The sequence below is a fragment of the Benincasa hispida genome, chromosome 12, assembly GCF_027475165.1.
Source record: "Benincasa hispida cultivar pf3 chromosome 12, pf3_genome.v1.1, whole genome shotgun sequence".
In the NCBI taxonomy this organism is placed as follows: domain Eukaryota; kingdom Viridiplantae; phylum Streptophyta; class Magnoliopsida; order Cucurbitales; family Cucurbitaceae; genus Benincasa; species Benincasa hispida.
In genome coordinates this window covers 72,670,606-72,683,314 of record NC_143489.1, presented here as the reverse complement: position 1 = coordinate 72,683,314, position 12,709 = coordinate 72,670,606, and the positions used below count along the sequence as shown (strand labels likewise).

The window sequence follows — 12,709 nt, the reverse complement described above, 5'->3', positions numbered from 1 at the left end:
CATTATTTTAACCCTATCTTGTCCATGCTTCCTATGGAGTTTCCGAAAGCTTCTCATGGCCAATCATCAAAGCATTGTTCTGAATACTTTGACTTCATTCAATATCTAAACTTTCGGGACAATATGGTTTAATTAATGTTGAATCTATATTTAGTATTTCTCTCCTTCACATGTGGTTTAGAAACCTTGTGGTCAGGCCTTCTGATTTCACAAAGCATTACTTTTCATCTCCATTAAAAAAAAATTACTCTTAAAAATCATCCTTTTAGCAAAATTTTAACCAACAATCTGTAAAATCAACCTTCCACAGTTAATAATTAAACGTGTGGGTGATTTGGGTTATTTATGCCAATTTCGAATAATGCACTTTTGGCATTTTGTTTTTATCATTTCAAGCAACTGGGAACTCCAAAAAGAATGATAGGATTACCAAAATTGCAGAAGGGTTTCATCATTCATAGCTATGATTTAATGTTATAATGACAATAAAGATCTAGGTTGACTTGGAGTAGAATATTGTTTTGTACATTTGTGTTTGGTTTGAATTTTGGTGAAGAATAATATGGCAGACGGAAATACGCAATCAAGATATGTGAGATTGACGAAAGCTGATCAAGCGCCATTGGAGGATATCACCCCTGGAGAGCTCAATCAACCTATCCAAGTCCCTCAGGTTTTTTTTTCCATATTTCTTTTTAATTTACCAAGTTTATATCTTTTGACTTCGTGTCTATTCAGTCATGAAACTTTATAAGAGTGTCTAATAAGTTCTTCGATTTTCTATTTTGCGTGTCTATGAGATTTCTAATTTAACTTTCAATTTTTATGTCGAATAGGTCCTTTACACATTTAACATTTTTTTAAGTTAATTAATCTATTCGATATATAATTGATGGAACCCTACGTTTTCAATTTTATGTCTAGCGTATTTGTAAATTTTAAAACGACTTGGAATAGGTAAAGGACCTATTATAACACAAAATTGAAATTTCAGGGACATACATTAAAAGTTTAAGGACATTCATTAGATACTTATTAAAGTTCAATGAACTATTGAACACAAACCTGAAAGTCTACAAGTTTATTAGATATTTTTTTAAAATTTAGAAATTAAGTAGATACAACCTTTAAACTTTAAAATTTAGTTACTAGCAATATTTGGAATTATTATTAGTTGGTTATTATTCCATTTTCATCGTGAATTTTTACTTTGGACTTATCCGGTTTAGATTTTAAGAGGGATTGTTATAGACAAATCCTCTAACTTATATTCTGCAAATATTTCTATATTCTGTTACTATGTTGCTCCTTAAGATAAAATCAATAATTTCCCTTCCTACTTTTAGATGTAGCGCCAACACATTATTAACAAACTATGTAAATTTATGTATTTATTCTGGATTGTTTATGTCATAACAATTTTTTGGTACAAACAGTTGATTGTTCATAGATGTGAGGAATGTGGGCAGCCGCTGCCGGAAAGTTATCAGCCACCAGCCGATGAAGATTGGACTACTGGCATTTGTGGTTGCCTTGAAGATACTAAGACTTGTAAGAATCTTATACCAATACAACCTTCCTCTCTTTAAGTAAACTAAATCCTGAACAACAAACTCATGGCTTTCGTGTATTCTCTCTCTTAGAATCTTTTTGGATTGACTTTTAAAGTGTTTAAAAACTTTTTTTTTAAAAAAAAATTTAAAATAACTTTTTAAACAATTAGAAAGACAATCGATCCAAAGAGACTCATACTCGAAGAATGAATAAAGTATTCATCTTGAAAATTAATGATATAGTGCATATGAATGAATGAAATTGTTTTCTCTAGTTGCCTTGTGGTGTACTAATTTTTTTTTTTTTTTTTTAATTATGACGTCTCTATTATTTCACTTAATTGGAAGACTATTCTCTAGCCTCTTCTTAACACATATAATGTTTTGATTTTGAACTTTTCACTAGCAGTCCCTTGTATTTCTTTCCGTGATCAATGCATATACTTTTAGTATGAGGTATGATGAGAGTGCTACAAATATATCAACCTAGTTGAGATGTTTCGATGTATTTATGTCCTCTAGTAACTTAAAGAAAAAATGAATGAATGAAATTGTTTTTTTGGCTGCATCGAGGGGTACTAATTTTTTTTTTTTTTTTCTTTCTGTGATTATGGTGAATCTACCATTTTGCTTAATTGGAAGGTTTTTCTCTATTGTTTCTCCTTAACACATGTAATGTTTTGATTTCGAGCTTTTCTCTCGCTCTCCCTTGTACTCCTTTTCATGATCAATGCATATATTTTTGGTCCGAGGTATGATGAGAGCACTACGAATATATCAACTTAATCGAGATGTCCTAGTCCACCTACTGATCCTTAAGTCCTCTACTAACTTTATTAAAAAAATAAAAGAAAATGTTTTGTTATGGTGGTACTAGGTTGGAGAGGGATGTTGTGTCCTTGTGTGTTATTTGGGGAAAATGTAGAGACATTGAGAGAAGAAATTCCATGGCAAAATGCATGTGTTTGTCATGCAATGTGTGTAGAAGGAGGAATGGCAGTGGCAGCTGCAACAGCACTTTTCCATGGCATTGATCCCCAAACTTCTTTCTTGATTTCTGAAACTCTCTTGTTTGCTTGGTGGATGTGTGGCATTTATACTGGTTTATTTCGCCAATCGTTACAGAAAAAATATCATCTCAAGGTTTGTTGAGTAATCATTTGATTTTTTTAAAAAATTTTAGTTAATCCTAATTAATATAATGTTTTATATATTTATTATTTTATTTTTTAGAACTCACCATGTGACCCATGTTTGGTGCATTGCTGCATGCATTGGTGTGCTCTTTGTCAAGAGAATAGAGAGATGAGGAACCATCTTTCTGATAATGTTACCATGCAAATGACTGTTATCAATCCTCCTGCCCTTCAAGAGATGAACACCAACAACGACGATGAATATGCACCCTCTTCCTCGTCCATGCCATCTCAAGAACTCGCAATCACACCGATTTAGAGGTTGCAATTACCTTGTTTAGGGGTGGAGAGCTAGAAAAATTTTTGTAAGGAAAAATGATCGTATTTTAGAATGATTAATTAACAAGTTGAGAGATAAATTAGAAAGAAACTTTTAAATTAATCTCGATTTTTTGTTTTTTAGTATAGGTTTTTTTTTTTTTTTTTAAAAAATCTATATATGAAAAATGTAGTTTGAGGAAATTACATATCCTCCTTTGGGCATGATTCCTGGCCTCGAAAATTACCTTTGATTTGATATAATGTTTTTGATTTGGTGTAGTGTTCTTCCTTGCGCTAATTAATCATTTTGATTTTCGTAGTTATTGAAACAAAAAGATATTGATCCGAAAAAGTTGAATGGTTTGATGTGATTGGTATGATAGTATTACTATTTATTTAGGTCATTTTTGTTTATAAAATTATATCACATCGAGATGATAAGATAATTCAGGATGGTTTGGACATGTGGTTATAGGTTAATACTCTTGATAAGCATGTCCAAGACACCTATGAATATATACTCAATAATTAATAAGATAAAATATTAAAAAGATTGAAGCACGAAAATAATTTCAAATGTAGTTCAAATGAAAACCGTCAACCTAGTGATTATATTATTATCATACCCATCAATGTTTAGGTAAATTGATAATATATATATATATATATATATATATATATATATATATATATATATATATTTTCTTTTTTGGGCTTTCAAAAGTCAAATATAGACAACAAGAAGAATATAAGAATAAAGAAAGGCTATCTAAAGAGTAAAACCAAAAGAAGAAATTAGAGAAAACAAATATTATATATTTATGTAGTGAGGTATCCTACACCGCTTTATTTATTTATTTATTTTTTTACTTTTTTTTAAAAAAAAAAAATCATACAACACATTTTATAGGGCTTGAAATAGTGTAGATTATAAGATCTATATAATTCAAATTTTGTAACTCATGGTTGAGGGTTATGAATTTGTGTAACTTCCGTAGGTTATGAATATCTAATAATTAGATATTATATTTATAATAATTTAGGTTTTTTAAAACAATAATATGGTTGACCAAATTTCATAATAAAAATTGGAAAAATAATGTCATTGGCTATGATTTTAAAATAATTTGATATGATACGTTGAACGAATAATGTTTTCCACTCAATAAAATTATCTAAGTACTTATGTCTGTTACAATTTTGGGTTAGGTGCGTGTCTAGAGATGACTGGGGAACAGGTTGTTGAGAAACATTTAATTTAGTTTATATTTATACAATGTTTATTAAATTATAATTTAACATTTAATTAGTTTATAATTTAACAGCTCTAGACCTTTTAGTTTTTTTAATTTTCTTTTTTTTTTTTGTGGGTTAATCAAAATATATGTGGGGAAAATGTGTTTTTTTTTATTAATAATCTTTTTAAAAAAACTTATTATAATTATAATTATATAATAAATCTCAAACTTATTTGATAAATATTGTTGTTTTACAAAGGATCGTCTTTCAATAGATGAGGTTCAAGAACAAAATATTAAAAAAAAAAAAATATGAAACAACTTCGTCTTATTGAAAATGTTAAATTATACAAAATACTCCTAAATTTTGAAATCTCTTAAACTTTCAAAATTTTTAAAAATATCCTTAAATTTATAAAATGAGTTCAAAAATACTTTTACTGTTAGTTTTGGATGGAAACCATCTAAACTTTCGAAAGTTTCAAAAATACCTTGCTGTTATATGAACAAAAACCATTAATACCACCCTACTTCTCTATTTTTCATATTTTTTTCTCACACCTCTTCTTCAATACCCTCTTACTCCCCTTTTTGTTAACATTTATTTATAAAAAATTAAGTAAATAAACAAAGTTGCACACTTAAGTTCCGGTATATGGACTATAATAAGAAGAAAGAGGATAAAGAAAATACAAGGGATTTTAGGACTTCAATGTTTTAGCAAAATTGTATGTTAATAGTTGAGTGTCCGTTAATAGCCAAATACATTTTTTTTTATTTGACTTTATCGTTTTAGTATATTTTAAGAGAAGATTTTCACTTTGGAATTTTGTGGCTTGTTGGGCTTGATATGCAAAATGGGTTGAGAACTCACTGCACTATTAAAACTAAGAATGATCTTTTGGGCTTAAAGAACTCAGGCCCTATATTGAATACCGGATACCACCTTTGTGAAAACACAAATACAAACCAGTATGCTGAAAGCACAATCCGTGAGATGAAAATCTTCACCCTACACCTTGACGGCTGAGATTAGAGAAAGCACTTCTGAAGATTTGTAGAACTCAAATGACTATTCCTTTCTTTTCTTTGTTGCAGAGAAAATCGAGAGAAAAGAAGGAGAGAACCCTAGGGAGAGGCTGTCGGAAATCGCCTGACGATGAGGCTGTTGTCGTCTAGTTGAATGGAGGTAAAGCAATGAGTCATCTGGACGATAAGAGAAGAGTCATCTAGACGATGAAGGCTTTACTAAAGATCGTCTAGACGATGGGGTTCGAAGTCAACGATGGTCTACACGATAGAGGTGCTGAGGTAAACAATCGATGGCTAAACGATACACGATCAATGGCTAAATGGTACATGATAGAAGAAAGAAGATCAAGGAAAAAGATGAACATGATGATTTATGTGGTTCGGCCAAGGATAGCCTACGTCCACAGAGAATCTAATGGGATTTTTATTAGGGGAGTTATAAGATTGATACAAGATAAGTTTTGATAGCCTTTCTTGAACACTCTGTATTTTTTCGACTCTCTTACTTTTACATGTAGTTACAAAATATATATAAAGGTAGCTTGTATGTAACTGATTTCTAACAACCTTGAAGTTGTTTTCATCTATCTGTATTAACAATCTCCACCTTGAAATAAACTTCAAGTGTTTCTTCAGCTTCTCTGAACTGACTGCCTTCTTCTTTAACCTTTGTCTCTCAGCTCAAAACCTATAATATCAAGGCATTTTTTAAGTTTGAGCTGAGTGACTGTCTTTGTCAACATGTCGGAGGCATTCTCTGAGGTATGTACTTTCAGAACTTCAACTTGTTTTGCTTCTATCTGTTCTTGAATGAAATGATATGTAACATCTATATGTTTAGTTCTGTTATGGTACTGAGGGTGCTTAGATAAATGTATGGTGCTTTGATTGTCACAAAAAATTTTCACTGTATTATGTTTGATCCCGAAGTCACATAGGAGACCCTTTAGCCATAGACCTTTCTTTACTGCCTCTGAAAGGGTAATAAACTCCGCCTCAGTAGTAGAAAGGGCTACTACTGATTGTAAAGTAGCCTTTTAGCTTAGGATACACCTTCCATATAGGAAGATATACCCTGATAAGGATATTCTCTTGTCTAGATCTCCAGCAAAGTCAGAGTCAACATACCCAATCAACTTTGGTTCTCTGTCTGGAAGTTGTCGGTACATTAGTTTAGCATTAGAAGTACCCTTAAGATACCTCATTATTCACTTAGTTGCCTCCCAGTTCCTTTTGCCCGGATTAGCCATATATCTACTCACCAGAATAGTAGCATAGGCAATGTCAGGTCTTGTAGACACCATTAGATACATTAAGTTTCCCATAACTTGGGAATAGAGGACTGTTGACATTACTTTCTGATGTTCAATGTCAGATTCTTTATGTGAATTCTCAGCTGAGAGTTTGAAATGGTTAGCAATAGGAGTAGATACTGATTTAGCCTCTGTCATGTGATACTTCCTTAACAATTTCTGACAATACTGTGATTGATCAATGCTTAGAATGCTTGCTCTTCTGTTTCTGATAATATCAATGCCTAGTATTCTTGTTGCATTGCCCATGTCTTTTATTTCAAATTCTGACTTGAGTAAATCTTTTACTTTATTTAACTCTTTCATAGTTGCTCCTGATAAAAGCATGTCATCCACATAAAGTAACAAGTAGATAGGATGCGTATAAGTATCTGTGTTTATTTAAACACAGCTGTCATAGGAGCTTTTATTAAAGCCACTCTTCTGCACAAAATCACTAAATCTTTTGTTCCAGCATCTAGGGGACTGTTTAAGGCCGTAGATAGACTTTTTAAGTAGGCATACATAGTCTTTTTTCCCTCTGACCTCATACCCCTTAGGTTGGCTCATATAGATAACTTCCCTTAGGAAGCCATGTAGAAAATCTATTTTAACATCAAGTTACTTCAGCTCTAGGTTATTTTGAGCCACAATAGACAATAACAGTCTGATAGAAGTCTGCTTGACTACTGGAGAAAATATCTCATTGAAATCAACACCCGGCCTCTGTATAAAACCCTTAGCAACCAATCTAGCTTTATATCTAGGTCCTTGATCATTAGGGAAATCTTCCTTAAACTTGTACACCCATTTGGATGCAATTGGCTTGCATTCTTTTGGCAAAGGTGTCAACTCCCAAGCATTGTTTCTTACTAGTGAATCAACTTCTTCATTCATTGCTTCTATCCACAACTTAGCTTTAGGACAACTCACGGCTTCTTCAAAGGTTGAGGGTTCTGAATCATTACATAAATCTGAAGCATTCAAAGCTAAGTAATCTTCATATTTTGAAGGTGGCACAATAGTTATTCTCTGCCTATCTTTATCTAGGATGTACCCCCTCAAATCTGGTTTTTCTTGCTCGGGATTAGTAATGGCATCTTCTATTTAATCTTCAAGATGAGGTAGTTGATCAAAAGGTGATTCAGAGCTTGAAGGATCAGAACTAAGGTTAAGAACTTGCTCCACCTCAATTTTATTATTCTTCATTTGAGGTGCTGTAACATTAGAGTTAGACTCTGCATATACATTTCATCCTCCCTGAAAACAACATCTCTGCTGGTGATACATCTCTTCTTTGTAGGGTGCCTCATTCTAAACCCCTTAACACCTTCTGTGAAACCCAAAAACATACACTTCACAGCTTTGGCAGCTAATTTCCCTTTACTCTGATGAATAAAGCCAGTGCAACCAAACACCCTTAGGTTATTTAGACTAGGAGGTTGTTTGGTCCACCTTTTTTAAGGGGTTAGAAGGTTGAGAGATGCATGTGGGCATCTGTTTAGTGTATAGACAGTGTATGAGGCTGCTTCTGCCTAAAATTTCTCAGGAAGTATAGCATATGACAATAGGCTTCTTACTCTCTCCATTATAGTTCTATTCAATCTCTCTGCCACCCCATTTTGCTGAGGTGTATACCTAACTGTCTTGTGTCTAGTAATACCATGTTGTCTATAACAAACATTAAACTCCTCTGCACAGTACTCAAGCCCATTATCAGTTCTTAGATACTTAATTTGACAATTAGATAATTTTTCAGCCATAATCTTCCATTCTTTGAACTTTTCAAAAACTAAATCCTTAGATTTAAGGAAATAGATCCAACACTTTCTAGAATAGTCATCAACAAAGGTTAAGAAATACATGGCTCCACTTAAGGATTGAAAAGGTGAAGGACCCCATAGGTTCTAATGCACATAGTCAAGGATGGCCTTGGTTGTGTGTTGAGCCTTCACAAAACTCTGCCTAGTAGCCTTCCCTATCACACAATGTTCATAAAAGGATAGGCTCTGATGAACTCCCGTAGGTAGAATTCCCTGATTGGCAAGAGCTTGTAGACCTTTGGCACTAATGTGTGAGAGTCTTTTGTGCCAAAGATCTCCTTTAGTAGGCTGTTTATGAGTCACAATCAAAGCTAAGTGTATTTTCTGAATTCCTTGAACAACATACACACCATTAATCTTTACCCCTCTGAGAATAGGCTTACTGTTCTTCAAAACTTCACAGTAGCCTTCCTTTCCTCTGTATTCACAGCTAATAGAATCGAGCATGCCTAGTGCAAATAGATTTCTCTTTAGCTTAGGCACATGTCTGACATTCCTCAATAGCTTGACTGTTCCATCTTCAAGTTTCAATGAGACTGAGCCAATCCCAAACATTAGACATGAGTTATTATTACCCATGTAGACAGATCCTCCATCCAACTTTCTATAAGTACTGAACTAGTCTTTGTGGGGTGTCATGTGGAAAGAACACCCTGAATCTAGAACCCAATCTAGGTTCTTATTAGCTTCTTCTTCTGCCTTCCAATTAGAGGTAGCTAAAGCATCTGAATAAAAGTAAGAGTCCTCACAAACTGAGGCCTCACTTGACTGATTAGGTTGGACTTTTTGTTGAGGTTGCGGTTGCTTGTTTTTCTGCTCATTCTTCCACTTCAAAGTTCTGCAATCCTTGATTAGATGTCCAAGTTTTTTGCAATATTTACATCTAACCTTGGATTTTTCTTTCCCTTCTTCTGTTGAGCTTTGTTTTCCTTTTTCCTTATTGTTCTACTTTGACTTACCTTTGATAAATAAGCCCTCTGCACCAGGCTTGTCTTCCTTGCTAGTTATGAGCTCTATATCTCTTATTTTAAGAGCTGAAATGATAATATCAGTAGTTAGAGAATCTCTATCATATTTTAGGGCAGTCTTTACATCTTTCTAGGAATCCGACAATGAGTTGAGAAGCACAAAGGCTTCATTATCTATCCCAATCTCTTCTCTTTGAGTCTTGAATTCAGTAGTTATCCTCTTGAAGTCATCTAGATTCTCTGTCAAGGATTTAGAAGCACTCATCTTGAAGGTAAAGAACCTTTCCCTTAGGAAAAGTTTGTTGGGCAGAGTTTTAGTCTCATAAAGCTCATTCAACTTGCTCTACATCTTAAAAGTTATCTCTTGGTCGATCACTTGCCTTAGGACACTGTCAAACAAGTTTAAAACCAGTGTTCCATGAGTAATTAGCTCCATGTTCTCTTTTTCTTCTTCAGTTGCAGTGATTGGAAGCTTGGTTGGATCCTCTAAGGCCTTATGTGCCCTTTGTTGTCCCAAGATGGCTTTGATCTTGGATTTCCGCAAGCCAAAGTCTCCTTTCCCATCGAATTTTTCAATGTTATACCTTGCTACTGCCATATTTGATTCAAATTCTGTCTGAAAAGCTTCAAGATTTTGCTTCTTTAGAATCTTGACTAATTTTGAAGTTTTCTTGCAGGCTCTAATACCACTTGTTGGGCTTGATATGCAAAATGGGTTGAGAACTCACTGCACTATTAAAAATAAGAATGATCTTTTGGGCTTAAAGAACCCAGACTCTATATTGAATACCGGATACCACCTTTGTAAAAACACAAACACAGACCAGTGTACTGAAAGCACAATCTGTGTGATGAAAATCTTCATCCTACACCATGACGGCTGAGATTAGAGATAAGCACTTCTGAAGATTTGTAGAACTCAAATGACTATTCCTTTCTTTTCTTTGTTGCAGAGAAAATCGATAGAAAAGAAGGAGAGAACCTGAGGGAAAGGCTGCCAAAAATCGTCTGGATGATGAGGCTGTTGTCGTCTAGCCAAATGGAGGTAAAGCAAGGAGTCGTCTAGACGATAAGGGAAGAGTCGTCTAGATGATGGGATTCGAAGTCGACGATGGTCTACACGATAGAGGTGCTGAAGTAAACGATCGATGACTAAACGGTACACGATAGAACAAAGAAGATCAAGGAAGAAGATGAACACGATGATTTACGTGATTCAACCAAGGATAGCCTACGTTCATGGAGAAGCTGATGGGATTTTTTTTAAGGGAGTTACAAGATTGATACAAGATAAGTTTTGATAGCCTTTCTTGAACACTCTGTATTTTTTCCTTACTTTTACATGTAGTTACAAAATGTATATAAAGGCAACTTGTATGTAACTGATTTCTAACAACCTTGAAGTTGTTTTCATCTATCTGTAATAATAGGATTTTATAATTTAACTTAAAATTTGGTTGCTGCGAAAATTGGTGTAAGCTAAGAATTGAAAAATTAATAGAAAAATAAAAATATCTCTATGAAAAAAATGAGGATATATGTTTAATTTATTTTAAATTGGAATTTTTGAAAGTAAGAAAACATCAAACAAATTGGCCACCATATTAACAGTATGGGCATTTCAATTTTTTTTAATTTTAAAGTTATTTTTACAACGAGTTATTAACGATTTTTGTTCATATATTAACGGTGAAGGTTTTAAATTTTTTTTTCTTTAAGTTAAGGGTATTTTTGAAACTTTGAAAATTTAGGAATATTTTTTAAACAACATTTTAACAATTTCCATCCAAGACTAATGACAATGACATTTTTGAACTTTTTTTTAAAAAAAAAAATTAAGAATATTTTTGAAACATTTGAAAATTCTAGAATATTTGTTTACACAGTTGCGGAGACAGTTTTTATAATTGAGCAAATAAAGATACAATAAAGTTCAAGAAATGGTAAGCGGTAGTGCGAAGGGGTAGAGGAACATCTAGAACTTGAGGGGGTAAGTTCTCACTTTTTTTTCCTTTCATTTTTCAATTTTTGCTCTTTTTACTTTGCTCTTTTTACTTTTACTTTGGATTATTATTATATTTTTAATGTTAAGCTAATTGAATAATAAATATTATATTGTAATTTATTTCTTTTTCTAGAAGATGATACACAAAGAACTAACCAGAATTAATAGGGCTATAAATTGCCACAATAAAGTCAACAATCCAATTAGGAAAATCTTCTCCACCACACCTCAATAATAAGTAATAATTTAGTCTCTATACTTTAAAATCTGTAATAATTTAAATCGTCCATAATGGTAAATTTGAAAATAAAAATTTGAAAACAAGTAATTCAATGAAAACGGAATTGTATTTCGTGTTTTGTTATATGCATTTGGCAGTGGATTTATAAATTGGATTCTAATTTAAACCACGGATAAATGTGATTGATAATATATTTATAAATCATAAAACTAATGGTAGCTACGAACTAAATATTAGGTAGACTATAAACTATTATTAATTAATTTATGAACATACTTTGTGTTGTATTTTCAATATAATTATTATTTTATAATATCATATAAAATTTATAATAAATTACATATATATATATATATATATATATATATATATATATTTAAATAATTAAGTTAATAACATGGAATATTATATTTATTTTATTTAATATAATTTTGTATTTTAAAATTTAAAATTCAAAATCTGGATATACTGGAAACATAAAAAATATTGTTAAAATTTGTACTGGTTGGATCATAGGATCCAAAAAAAAATTTCATAAATAGAATTCAGATTCTCTACCATTTGCTAAACTCAGTGAATCTAAAACATAAAATAGAACCTAGATGCCTAACCACAGTCCGTATCAAGAAAAATCCCATCCAATTAGGTGTCAACTTTTATTACGTAGCAATTTTTTATTTATAGTATATATATATATATATATATATATAATTGATCTCTTATCAATTTATTGGCCTTATAATTTTTTTTTTTTATTAATTCCTACAAAATCTTTCACCATAGAGACTAGGTCGTTACAAATTATAAAGTATTGATGTAAAATTGTTACAATTTGAAAAATATAAGGACAAAATTGTTACCAACTAAAATTTAGGGACTAACTTGTTACTTTTCCAAAAGTTTAGAGACGAAAATAGTTCTTTAATTTATTTAAAAAAACGTAGTTTTAATATTATTTCAAAATAAATGTTATTATTTGAAAAATAATTAAATCAAGAATAATTGCAAAACCGAGAAACAAAACAAATTACATTGACCACTCAACTTTAAAAGAAACTTGAGATTTATCAAGAATTTAACTCAACCAATCATTAATTGGA

The 12,709-nt window shown here is 31.9% G+C and overlaps 1 protein-coding gene across 1 annotated transcript; it reads left to right on the top strand.

Annotated features, from left to right (window-relative positions):
- Positions 1–562: 562 nt before the first annotated feature.
- LOC120092470 (cell number regulator 6) lies at positions 563–3,008 on the top strand. Its single transcript, XM_039050562.1, has 4 exons — positions 563–673; positions 1,437–1,551; positions 2,431–2,696; positions 2,787–3,008. Exons 1-4 carry the CDS (start codon positions 563–565, stop codon positions 3,006–3,008), a joined length of 714 nt encoding a protein of 237 aa, XP_038906490.1.
- The last annotated feature ends 9,701 nt before the right edge of the window (positions 3,009–12,709 follow it).